General features: G+C 36.5%; 1 protein-coding gene across 3 annotated transcripts; it reads right to left on the bottom strand.

The window, feature by feature from the left end:
- Nucleotides 1-7,375: 7,375 nt before the first annotated feature.
- On the bottom strand, nt 7,376-12,185 carry LOC137949735 (DEAD-box ATP-dependent RNA helicase 15-like). Of its 3 annotated transcripts, XM_068795899.1 has the most exons (12): nt 12,104-12,185; nt 11,856-11,975; nt 11,522-11,622; nt 10,782-10,954; nt 9,532-9,763; nt 9,323-9,441; nt 8,941-8,997; nt 8,659-8,843; nt 8,143-8,287; nt 7,963-8,046; nt 7,802-7,865; nt 7,556-7,648 (listed from the first exon to the last, which is right to left on the bottom strand). In XM_068795899.1, exons 2-12 carry the CDS (start codon nt 11,972-11,974, stop codon nt 7,638-7,640), a joined length of 1,290 nt encoding a protein of 429 aa, XP_068652000.1. In that variant the 5' UTR covers nt 11,975; nt 12,104-12,185; the 3' UTR covers nt 7,556-7,637. The 3 variants fall into 3 exon arrangements, with proteins under 3 accessions (XP_068651999.1, XP_068652001.1, XP_068652000.1); XM_068795898.1 differs by lacking the exon at nt 7,802-7,865 and having other exon boundaries at nt 7,376-7,648; XM_068795900.1 differs by lacking the exons at nt 7,802-7,865; nt 11,856-11,975; nt 12,104-12,185 and having other exon boundaries at nt 7,376-7,648; nt 10,782-11,085; nt 11,522-11,596.
- Nucleotides 12,186-12,523: the final 338 nt, after the last annotated feature.

The following is a 12,523-nucleotide window of genomic DNA, read 5'->3' as shown; positions in this document are numbered from 1 at the left end:
ACAGAGCTTAACAGGTTTCCGAGAACCCTCTGTCTCGAAAACTCTTCATGCGGCGAAGCCCCAACGGGCTGCGATTCGCCACCAGAGAAGCAGGAGACTCCGTCGGTGACATTTATGCTCAACCTTAGTCTCGACAGCACAACGGCAAACGACCCTTCGGCGAAATTTCCGCAGAAGGAGGAAGAAGGCTTCCGATTACAATTTTCCTAAGTTAGGAAAATTTAATCAGCGTAGTACGTTGAGTCGCGCACTGGACTGGGCTTACTGAACCGAGTCAACCCAAACCAACTAAAAAATAAAATAAAATAAACTCCAGTTTTGGGCATCCGGAGGGTGGACATAGTTATCGCGAATGCTACTTGGGCACAGGTGGAGATGTCGGCATACAGGCCCTACTTTCGAGCTTGAGGACAAGCCGTATTGATATGCTCAGTAAATTTGGTTGGAGCTTGATTAACTGCCTGGATTGATTTTATCTGTTTGTTGTGATCTCTGGTTTTTCGGTGCCATGGGAAGAAGACACTGTTGGAAAATTTGATTTTCCTAAGTTAGGAAAAAATTAATGTGGCGTCGGTTCAGCACCTGACGCAACCCAGCACTATATCAATTTTATTACTATATTAAACTTCATATTTAAGTCTTTGGTAAATAAAATATAATAAAAGTATGCATTGGATTAATTAATTACTTTTAATTTTGTGAAAATATATTATTAATTAATACTATGTAAAAAATATAATTTATTACTTTTACTTATGATGAATTTCATAAATTAATTTGGCCGTTCAAGTGTATTCTAGCATTGAGCTATCAACATATCTTTGAGGACAATCCCCAATCAAGAGTTCCTCCTATGGTATATGCTAACTCAGGGGAGATATTAAATTAAAATTTTGAAATTTAATTATAAAATTAAAGTAATCAAAATAAAAGACAAACATGCACCAAGAAAACATAATATATATTTTTTGTTCTTGATGTTCCCTATTGATAATCACCACCCAAAAACCCTTGATTTGGAAAATTCCACTAATAAATTCTATTAGCTAAAATTTTTAACTCCAATGAGATTATGTTCTTTTTAACCCATGTAATATCCAATTACACTATGACAAATCTTTCCTACATAGATTATATAACTAAATTATAGCTTTATTTGCCCTTTCCTTCTATAATGAACAAATATACAAAAAACTAAAACTTCCACTATGGAACAAAATAGGTCTAATCCAGCGATAAGACTTATAAACTATTCGCAACTGCGAGAATATATCATGACCAGAAGGTATGATAATCAAATCAAATTCCAGAAGGTCTGGATTCGATAATTAAAAGATCGGCTCTTACGAGTTCAAGCCAAACTCAAAGAGTTAGAAGAAAATCTTTTAGTTGTAGATTATAACAACGAAGGAAGAAGGATAATCCGAGATGGACGATTCTTAGGACTCGGTCCAGAAGGATTAAAACAAGTTATCAAAGACCTGAAACATCAAATCAGGATTGAACAACTTGAACTTCAAGAATATGCTATCTAAGCAATTCTTAGAAGATTTGGAATATTGAGGTACTAGAACACCTCCACAAAAAAATAAACAAATGGTACAAAAGAAAAAATAAAAATGTACTCCTTTTTTAATGGGAGAAACGATCTTCTCCTAGTGAGATTCAAAGTCTCAAATCATTTAAGCACATGGGAATAAATACTAGAGCTTCAAAAAACTAGGATGTTGAATGATTTTGAGAGAGATCAAAGAAAATGCAAGAATACAACTTTTTTTCTCTTAGAAATGGGTTGTGTGGTAATTTCAAATAAAAGCTTCTTTGAATACTTGGGAATTCAAATAAAAGTTTAGTTAATGTTATAAAAGACGTTTGGTGGCTTATTGATAAGATTCTCAACCAAACTAGCCGTTATGTGCATGTTTCCAAGAAGTTGATAGATCGCTCAACCGTGTGTAACTACTATATTTTTTATTCTCTAGGCTTGTTGATTGATTATAGCATCAATCAACATGTTTTGAAACCTTCAAAAAACCCGATTGATCGATCAACCCTATTCGATTGATCAATCAACCCTATTCGATTGATCGATCATACTTTATAATGTTGGCTATGCAAAATTTTAGATGATCAATCATGCTATATAGTATGCTTGATCATGGTTTATAACCTTATCTAGCAGGATTCTACATGATCAATCATGTCTATCCAGATGATTGATCATGCCTTATATTGCTTCTCAGTTTGTTGTCCGGATTGATCGATTATGCCAGTTGCCAATTTTGTGCAGTGGCTTCTAAGCATGATGGGAACTACTCTAAAGGATTATAACAAGTTTAAAACATGGTTATACATCAATTAAGCATTATTTAAAAAATATTTATGCCCTAAAGCTCGAAAACTCTTATATACATTGGGATTGAGATTTGGTTGATTGTCCTTGAAGTTTTTGAGATTAATCTAATTGACTTGATATAATCTTTAAATCTTCAATCTTCTTATAGGTGCCTCTTCAAGATGATTCTTATGGCTTCAAGTCTTATGATGAATTTGTGTCTCTTGAAGGAATTACTTATGAAAATACTTAATTTACAATTATTAGTGAATTAGGTTAGTTTTTGTTATCATCAACATGTGGATGAGGGTCAACCTAGATTAACACTATATACAATTGAAGAAGAAGAAGAAAACTGTAGTACTTTGCTCCACTTGTTTCCTAGTGAAGTAGGAAATTATCTCTTTCGTTTCTTTTCTCTCCGAAAACCATGTGACTGCTAAATACACCCTTCAGCAATTTAACTATAGAACTGGTTGGCAATGATATCAAGTACAGATCCTTGGAATGAAAAAGAAAAGCTCATGCTATCATACTAAGAGGGCCAGGCCCCCTTTTCTCATTCTTGCAAAAAAGAAGGAGAGGAATGGTTAAAGTCAGGACTTTTACCCATCCTACAATTGGACCCTTTATCTAATAAGTTTATTCATTTGTATTTATTACAGTATAATATTAATATTATAAAATTCATCCCAAGTCTAGCTGAACTGTAAGGGTCAGCTTCTCCCCATTTCATTTTCACCCCTCTCATTTTGTTTGTTTTTCAAACTACTAATCCCTACTGAAAATTTCTCTCGACCAAACAGCACCACTTTTCTGACATTTCGGCATTCCGGCCTTCCACCACTCTCTCTGTTTTTCTCCACTCTTTCTCTCTTCATTTGCCCTTCTTTCTCCATTCTTACCCCCTTATTTCTCCTTTTGGAAGGCAGAACAAAAACTCCCAAACGATTCCAACATTCTCCACCTTCTCATTTTGAGTTTGTGTGGGCGAACCAGTTTTTGTTTTTTCCATTTATCCCTATGAGGTTAGTCTTAATATTTTACTAAATACTGATTTAAAGCACTCAATCCAACTGGGGTTCCTTCCATGCATCATGCATGCAAGTGGAGGGGATGAAAAATGTTAAGCTTCCTTTTTTTCAACCCTTGTCTCCTTCTCCTTCCCCATTGCTTTCTCTCTCTACCAAAAAGTAGCTTGGCTTGTTGAATTTGAAGAGGTGGTCTTTGCCCCCCTACCAACCCTTGTCTTTTTGCCAGGCTATAACACCCACACTTACTAGTTTAGATATTTGACCTTGGATAGTATTCTGGCCTTCTCCAAATATGTTTGACTCCTTTCCGTGACATACAATTATTCTTTCAATTATTTTTGGGAGTATGACCTGAATATATAGGCTTCCAACTATATCTAGAAAAACTAAAAGCCTACAGAAACAGTTTAATTCTAGGGGTTGAGTTATATTTTATTTGATTGAATTCAGCCCATATGCTTTTTTAAGGATCTTAAAGCTCTAAAAAGGGAAGAGAGTTCTAAATTTTTTCCCAAGAAACTCTCAAAGATTATTATGTTTTTTTCTTTGTAATTAGAGTAACTGTTGTTACATGTATGTTTTATCTATTGAAGTATGTTGAAGTGGGAATACTCCAAACTCTTGAATTTTATGGTATTTAGTTATGTTATCCTGATTACTGATAATGATAAAGATGCCTCTCATATATCAGAATGAATGGAGCATGAATTTTGTAAAGCATTGGTGAGAACAAAGTTCTGACATGGTCATGCTTAATAGTATACTCAACTGCCTCAGTCCAGACTGCATTTTTTCATAGGGGTCTTTGTCTACATTTTGCTTGGTTGAACATCAAAGTAGAAAACTGCACAGGAAACTACATGTAGTCCTACTCAGTTTACTGAGCATGAAATAGACCATACCAGGAAACCACAGTTTACACAACAGAAGGATAGCTCATAAAAATATGCAACAACCTCACATACCATAGTTCCCTCACTATAATACTCTTCTCAAAAGTGACAAGTGATGTTTACCACTGAGAGAAGCAATTAGGTTAAGAAATAATGTGACTCTGCTGGGATTTGAACCCAGAATCTCCACTAGTTGTGGTGCCTTGCCTTTAGGCCACAAGAGTCTTTTATCTTCAATCTTTTACCAAGTATCACATGATATTATAATAGTCTTCAATCTTTTATTTTCAATCTTTTTACCAAGTATCTAAGTCTTAAAATTGGTGGTTGAATCAATAATAAAATCAGGACAAGAAGAGAAAAAACTATTGAATCCTTTTACCACAGCTAAAGTACCTGGGATATCCATGGGTTGATTCTCTGATCCAGTTCATCTACTACTGAATCCCTCCCACCAGTCAAAGGCACCTCTGAGGATTAACAACAGCTCAAGGTAAAAAAGAAAAAATAGAAGAGTTAAGGCTGGAAAATACCCCTTCCAGCAAAGATAGCAGAGACATCAATAAAATAGGGAATCAAAGAGAAAAGGGGGAGAAACAGGGGTAGAAAGAGGAAAGTACCTTCGTTGAAATCGCTTGTGGTGGAAGAGATGACTTCGTCCGTGGGTTCTGGTAGAGTGAGGAGACAGGAAAATAGCTCAAGCAGGAGAGAAAGGCAAAGGGAGCAATTTTTTAATATTTTCATTGTCTGATGAAAAAAACTGAAACCTATGGAACCGGTAAGAAGGTTACTTTTTCATTTGAAAAACACCTACATGGGTGTTTTTTTTGTCTCTCTCTCTCTCTCTAAACCTTTATGACTTGCTTTTCTAGAGTCGTTTCTCAGTATGAGATGGAATCAGGGCCACGTAAATGGATAAAACCAAGTCCATCTCATGCTCAGGAAATCTCAGAGGCCGGCTCTCCCCCTATTTTCCAGTTTGCTGCATGAGTGGGTGCAAAGCATATGCATAGCACCATGTAGTTTTCTCTGTAAATTTATGCTAGTGTCTATGTGATCTGCAACTGCAAAAACATTAAATAGAAGCATAGTAGATTGCTTACATTAAACGTGATTAAGGAATTTAAGATGTCCTTGTGCCAACCAATATTCACAGGAATTGCTCAAAAGTGCATCAGTAAACAAAATGGTCAAATTCATGAAGGCACAACAAACAACAGCACAAGAGCTATTGATAATTGAGTTGAGTTGCTAAATACTCAAGTCTGCTCCCATTTTTTTTTGTTTTGGCCAAATGCAAGTTACTATAATTCGAGCAATTAGTAAGTTCAGCTGCACACTGAAACATCAGAAGCATGAAGCAGCATAGGAAACTTTGGACGTTATTCTTGAATTCTCAATTCCAAATTCCCTCCAAGTGGGCTCTGGAAGTTTCATTGCCATAAATCAATCAGACATGTAGTTGACTTCATTGCTAGCATTTAGTGGATCGCTATTCATCTCCAACCCGTGCCTAATTGGCTTACACAATATAGACATGTAGTTTCATTGCCATAAATCAATCAGACATGTAGTTGACTTCATTGCTAGCATTTAGTGGATCGCCATTCATCTCCAACCCGTGCCTAATTGGCTTACACAATATAGAACTGCTATAGGAAAATTTACAGAACCATAGAAACAGTCTCTTAAACCAGGAAAAAGCAACCTTCACATAAAATAACACAAAATCCTGCTGAAAAACCTGTTCAAGAGGACGAGCTGGCATTCTAACAATCAGCAGCAGTTTATGCATCATCACTGCAGCAAAAGGAACAGACAATTCACTCACTGAAAATAGTACCACGATTTAACAAGTTTTCTAAGAGTGGTAGAAGAGTAACCTTTGGAACCTGTTTGTGAAGTTACCCCGAGGTCAGTGATTCGACATCCGATCTGAATCGAATTGCAAGAAGAGAGAAAAGTTGGGTGGCAGATCACATCTAATCTCTGCCTAATGCTTTTAATCCTCCAAAGCTGGTGGTGCCCGTCTCCGCTGAGAAGCCAACAACAGAACTGATGCTCTTTTCTGAACTCAGAAATCCGAATGCAGGTTTCAGAAACAGCTCGAGTAAGAAGGGGCTGGTGAGGACGAAAACAAGACGAAAAGAAGTTGCTTACCTTTATAAAAGGAGACCTGGTTTGCTTTGGCTCTTGCATTCGACACCCCAACTCCCTCCGCTGCCATTCGTCCAGTAGATCGAGCACCTCGTGTGCAATATCTTGGACGCTTTGCAGGCGAAGCTGAAACAGGTCCTTATCCCTTTTTATCACTTGGCGGCAGGTCTCTGCGTCCTCTGCAAGGGAATCTTCGATGCATTTAAGGGCGCGGACGACCTTCTCCAGCTCATCCGAAATGTCGAACCAAATATATTGTAGAACGAAGCCGTTCAGAACCGAAGAGACTGGCTGAAGCACCATGGTTTCACCTGCAAGACGAGGGAAAATGCAGAAAAGCTTGACAATGTTGTCAACCTCACCGGTTTTACAGCTATATAGAGGACAAGATTTGGGGGATTTCTGAATGGGGAGAAAAAAAAAAAAAGGGTGGTAGAGCTGGCTGGTCGGTTTCAACGAAAGAGAAGATGATGAAGACGAGACCATGGTTTCGTTGCTTTAAGCAGAGGACAAGATGTGGAGGATTTCCTCTTCTCTGTACAAGATTCTGTTTCTACCAACACTGTTGCTTTAGGCTATATAGAGGACAAGATGTCGAGGATTTCCTCTTTTCTGTACAAGATCCTGGAGATAAAGAAAAAAAACGGGCAGTAGAACCCTATGTCGAAATTTGATTTTCCAGAAAAAATTAATGTGGCGCCGGTTCAGCGCACCTACGCAACCCAGCACTATATCAATTTTATTATTATATTAAAATTCATATTTAAATATATGATAAATAAAATATAATTAAAATATAAATTAAATTAATTAATTACTTTTAATTTTATAAAAATATATTATTAATTAATACCATGTAAAAAATCTATCTTATGTTATTAATATAATATTTTTTTATTCATTAATTTTTTTTATTTTTTTTGTTTAAACTCTATTGGTTACTACTTGTAAGAACATTTGATCAAATTTAAAAACTCTATTCCTACGTTCCCAAACAATTACAATGTTAAAAGACTCCCCAAATATATCTAATTGATCGATTTTGTTGTACGGCAGTTCGAGCTTTGCAGACAAAAAAGACTCTCCTCGAGTAAAAAAAGCACGAGCTTGAAGAACATCGAGCATTTCTAACTACCCGTCTTCTTCAGAATCTTCTCCCACCGCCTCCACTGACAAAAGAGACCGGAGAAGAGTAGTAGGCGACGTTTTCTGTATACATCATGAAGGCACTGCACCAAAACAAAAGTCTTAATATATTCTGGAAACAAAATTTTCCCTGTAATGCATAGAGAAACATTTCTATCATTGGGGAGAACAGATGTATAAGCATTCTATCTAGTGTGTGGTTGTCAAAAACAGTTATGAAAGAGCCAGAAATTCACTGTAGGTTGAAGTATCTATCTGTTCTGGGAGCTCCTTTATGTCCACTTCGAACCTTGCTTGAACCTATAAATCTCAGAGCATGTATAGGTAAAGGCCAAACCCCACAACGTAAAATGCCATTTGAAATGAGAACAGTACCGTCTGAAAAAGGCCCGTTTACCTGATTAAGAACATCAACATCAGTAGAAGCTGATACAAAAGTGATAGCAAGACCCTTGGTACCAAATCGTCCGGCTCTGCCAACCTGTCAAAAGAACAAATAGATGGACTTGCATGTAACTTAACATGTTCATCAGGAGGTCATTTAGTGCAATATGCCAAGTAAGAAAAGGATACTAACCCTGTGCAAGTAAGTATCTGCTGAATCTGGCATGTCATAGTTGATCACAATGTTGACACGTTCAATATCTATTCCCCTGCCAACCAGATCAGTAGCCACTAGGATCCTTTTGTTGCCCTCTTTGAAGCCCTTGTACTGTGTTAACCTGTTTGAAGGCACTATTGATAAGATCAACCAGCAAAATATAATTTCAGCCGACGATGCTGTTTATAGAGTGCATAGATATTTTAACAAGAGAAATGTCTGCTACATTCACGAGAACAAGCAAATTGATGCAAACAGGAATATTTGAATGTCAGGCACTTCAACTTCATCGCATAAAGCTTGCCCCAACAGATTCTGATAAATCATCTATATAATATATTTACTTCATCAAAAAAATCTATATAATATAAGTGAAGCACAATTTGACAAATGAACCAACAACCCTGATAGAGAAAAACAGTGACAATTGCCATTTGTTAAACCAAATCAACTCACTGGAACCGGCGGACCACCACTATCTATCTTCCTCACCTTTCCTCCTGTTTCATTCCAGAATGTATGCATATAGATGGGAAATTACATTCCATAAGCAACTTGTTCAGCTCAGCTGCCCTGCTCACACTTTTGACAAAGATTACAACTTGGTTGAAGTCCAAAGCATCAAGCAGATCGTTCAATTTTCGATTTTTCTCCAATTCCTTCAGCTTAATGTAGTGCTGTCACCAAGTAATAAAAAGGTCAAAGAAACAAAACTAACATTTCTGATCAGCAGGAACTATGTATCAGAGGGACCTTTCAGATGCTAAGTGATACCTGCACAAGACCATGCAGGGTCAACTTGGCTTCATCATCGACATAAATTTCCATTGGCTGAAAGGAAAATCATCTATGTAAATTAATCATTGCCATAGGAATTAATATCAGTATTAAGTTACCAGTATTGAGACATTAGCCTTCAAGAGTTAGCCACTCTACTGTATCATTCCAACAGAGGCATATGCCATACAAATTGTAATGCAGGTTAAAGACAGTTGATATCACAACCAAAGGTAAAAATATAAATAGCAACAGAAAAACCAGTAAAAGCAAGGGATTCTTCTGATTGAATACATTGTTAAGAAAAAAAAGACGACAAAACAACAAAAGCCAGAAGCTGAAAATTTTCAGATTCAAAGCTGAATAGTAGATGCATTACGTCTTGCATAAATTTCTTGCAAACAGGACGTATCTCCTTGCTAAGTGTTGCAGAAAACATCATGACTTGTTTATCGTGAGGGGTCATCTTGAAAATTTCCTGCACATCTCGCCGCATGTCTACACAGAGAATGACCATGAAATAGACACATTGGCATAGTACATATTAATGGAAGTTTAAATATTTTAAAAAAAAGTGCAACTGCATACCAAGCGATTCAAGCATTTTATCACATTCATCAAGAATAAAATGCCTCACATTCCTCAACGAGAGATCTTTATCTCTTGCCAGTGCTAGTATCCTGCCAGGTGTGCCCACCACAATATGTGGGCACTCATTTTTAAGCAAATCCTTATGATTTTTAATATGGACTCCACCATAGAAGACTGCAATTTTAATATCAGGCAAGTATGTGGTGAACCTTTCGAATTCATGACAGATCTGCAGAAAAAAAATCAGGATTTTAGAAAACAGTTAACTTGATTTAACAAGAAATAATTAAAATCAAATTGCTGGTCACAAATCTGATAAAAGAAGGGATTTATCAAAGCTAACCGCCCGCACAAAAATTTAGTTAGTAATCATTCACGAAATACAAATACAAGTATGCTAGGTTGGCCCACTTTAACCAGCACACCACATCAGGAGCCTGATATGATATCTAATGGATCCCACCCCATAAGATGGAAGAAGGTTATGATGACAGTGATGGTAATTGTTTCTAATTTGAAGCATGTGCAATGCAAAATGAAAGGGCACAATAAAGCAGGGTTTATTTGACAAACGAAAAACAAAGTACTACTTCATGGATCATTCACCTGCTTGCCCATCTGAGAATAATAATAACAAGTCTTATTGCTTTGTATGAGGATCCTTTTACTAAAAAAATGAAAGCAAACAAGGAGAACAAAAAACCCAAAAGCCCAACAACAAATAGAGCGAAGGGAAAAAAGATGAACACAAGAGACAATGATAACTAATTCTAACAAACAAGCATTGTCAACCGACACACAGAGGTAAGTATGAAATTTTGGATGAGACTCATACGAAGCATTACCAGGTACTGTATGTGCTTGTGTATAAAAAGTAAAGCGTAAAGCAGAGAACAGCGAACCACACAATGAAGCAGGTCATCTTGTCTTAAGGATGTTCCTTAACTAAACACAAAACCACCTTAAAATGGACTTATGCATGATTATCCTAAAAAAGAGAGCTCCTTCAAAGGGAAACCAGTGTTGTAAAATGTGCAGTCCCATGTATATCATTGATTTTTAATAAAAAATATTCCTCCATTCCAGTAAAAAAACATATATAAGTGTCCTCCTAATTTGAAACTAAAATGAATATCATGAGCGGCCTTTTTCCTCTCGTCTTTGATTCTCCAAGCATTGCTATAAATTTTTTCCAAAAAGACAAGAAAAAGCACAAGCATCCCAAGAAAAGTGCTTCACTTACGAACCTGGTAAGCTAACTCCCTCGTGTGACATAGAACAAGAGCAGCCACTTGGCCAGCAACAGGCTCAATCTGCTGCAATGTGGAAAGTACAAAGACTGCAGTTTTACCCATCCCTGACTTCGCTTGACAGATGACATCCATCCCCAATATAGCTTGAGGGATGCATTCATGTTGCACTGATGGAGAGAACCAAACAAAATTGGAGCAAGATGCCCTCAGTAAGTAAAAAATGACCTGCTGGATCCTCTTAATGGAAAATTTTACCAAAACCAATTTCCTCCACCAAAATATGGAAGTAGTATATCACCTGAAAAAAAAAAAATTATATAACTCAGAGAAGCATCAGTGTTAAGAGAAACTTGAGAAGATCCCAAATAACTTAGACTGCACGTCACTGGATATAGAACAGAAGCTACCAAATAGGAATAGAATAGATATTCCTCCTCCTTTTTTTTTTTTTTTTTTTTTTTTTTGCAAATAAACAGTGTGGATCCACAAATGAAGATGTAGTCATCTATCAACTGTTGTAGCCTAAGATTACAACTAGCAAGGTTCCCAACTGCCTTATTAAAATAATCCAAGCTCGTGCATAACCCGCAATCGCTTGGTTTACCTACTTCTTATCATCCCATTCACTTTAGCGTAGTATACCACTCAAATGCTGGAAACAGCGTTCAATCCTTTCACATGTATCCCACATAATAATTTTATAGTAAGCAAAGAACGAAGAATCAACAGCTTGCCTTCTGAGGGATGCTCAAACCCCGAATCTACAATAGCACGAAGAAGCTCTGGCTTCAAAAGGAAATCTCGAAATCCCGAACTGTGAATTCCAACATAACCTCTGAAAAAACGAAAAAAAATTTTAATGTAAGATTCTGTACGAAATTCACCCAAACAATACAAAAAAGAATGAAAAGGGAAGCTTGCAGTATATATATATATATATATATATATATCGAGAGAAGCAAAAGCATAACATAAAATGCAAACCCTAGATATAGACAAATCGAACTATACACTAAGTTGATAACTATATTTACAGGATGTGAAGAAAACATGGTTGAAGGAACTCACTTCTTCGCCGATTCTCCAGTGACTTTAGAGGCAACCGAAGAATCCGGTCCCTTCTCCTCTTCCTCTTCGTAGTCGAGAAGCTCCTCCTCGTAAGCTTCACCGTCCTTCGTGTCGCCCATTCTAGATGAGATAAAAAGCAGGATAAAACGTAAAGTCACGAAACGGCTTCCAAAGAATCACGAAAACGGGCGTACCAACGGAGAAAGCGGACGGAACGAGATAGAAACAGAGACAAAGAGAAAATTAACCTGAGTCTCGCTAGGGTTTTGGAACAAAGAAACCGAAATGACACTAGGGTTTTGAAATCGATCCGCAGAGGAATAAAACACAGTCGACACTGGGCAAATGATAACCAGGTGACCAATTCTCTTTTATATCAATAACGGATTAGAGAGATAAGGCTTGGACATATTATTTATTTTCGGAAAAAAATTATTTTCTTACATTTAAAATGAATTAATATATTATACAATTTATTGATGATAACTCCTCCATGACTTACAAGCAAACAGGTGGAATCATTGTCATATTATTGATGATATCAAATAAAATAAATCTTAATCACTCCATCACAAATTATTTATTTTTTAAATAAAAAATATTTTCTTACATTTACATTGACATAAGATATTAAAATCCATCTAAGATTACGAGTTTAACCATTAATA

Source organism: Aristolochia californica, unplaced genomic scaffold (genome assembly GCF_029961685.1).
Source record: "Aristolochia californica isolate CCGP_79_NKW_82.1479 unplaced genomic scaffold, dmAriCali1.0.hap1 SCAF_14, whole genome shotgun sequence".
Lineage (NCBI taxonomy): Eukaryota > Viridiplantae > Streptophyta > Magnoliopsida > Piperales > Aristolochiaceae > Aristolochia > Aristolochia californica.
The sequence above is the reverse complement of the archived record's forward strand: the minus strand, read 5'-3'. Positions and strand labels throughout refer to the sequence as shown.

Bases quoted from the DNA above. Each gene is read 5' to 3' on its own strand.
- LOC137949735 (XM_068795898.1), bottom strand. From the start codon at position 11,974: ATGGGCGACACGAAGGACGGTGAAGCTTACGAGGAGGAGCTTCTCGAC. The intron at 10,955-11,521 runs GCAAGCTGTTGA...TCTCTCCATCAG, and splicing joins GTTTGAGCATCCCTCAGAAG to TGCAACATGAATGCATCCCT. The intron at 8,047-8,142 runs GTTAGTATCCTT...TTCTTTTGACAG, and splicing joins CAGATACTTACTTGCACAGG to GTTGGCAGAGCCGGACGATT.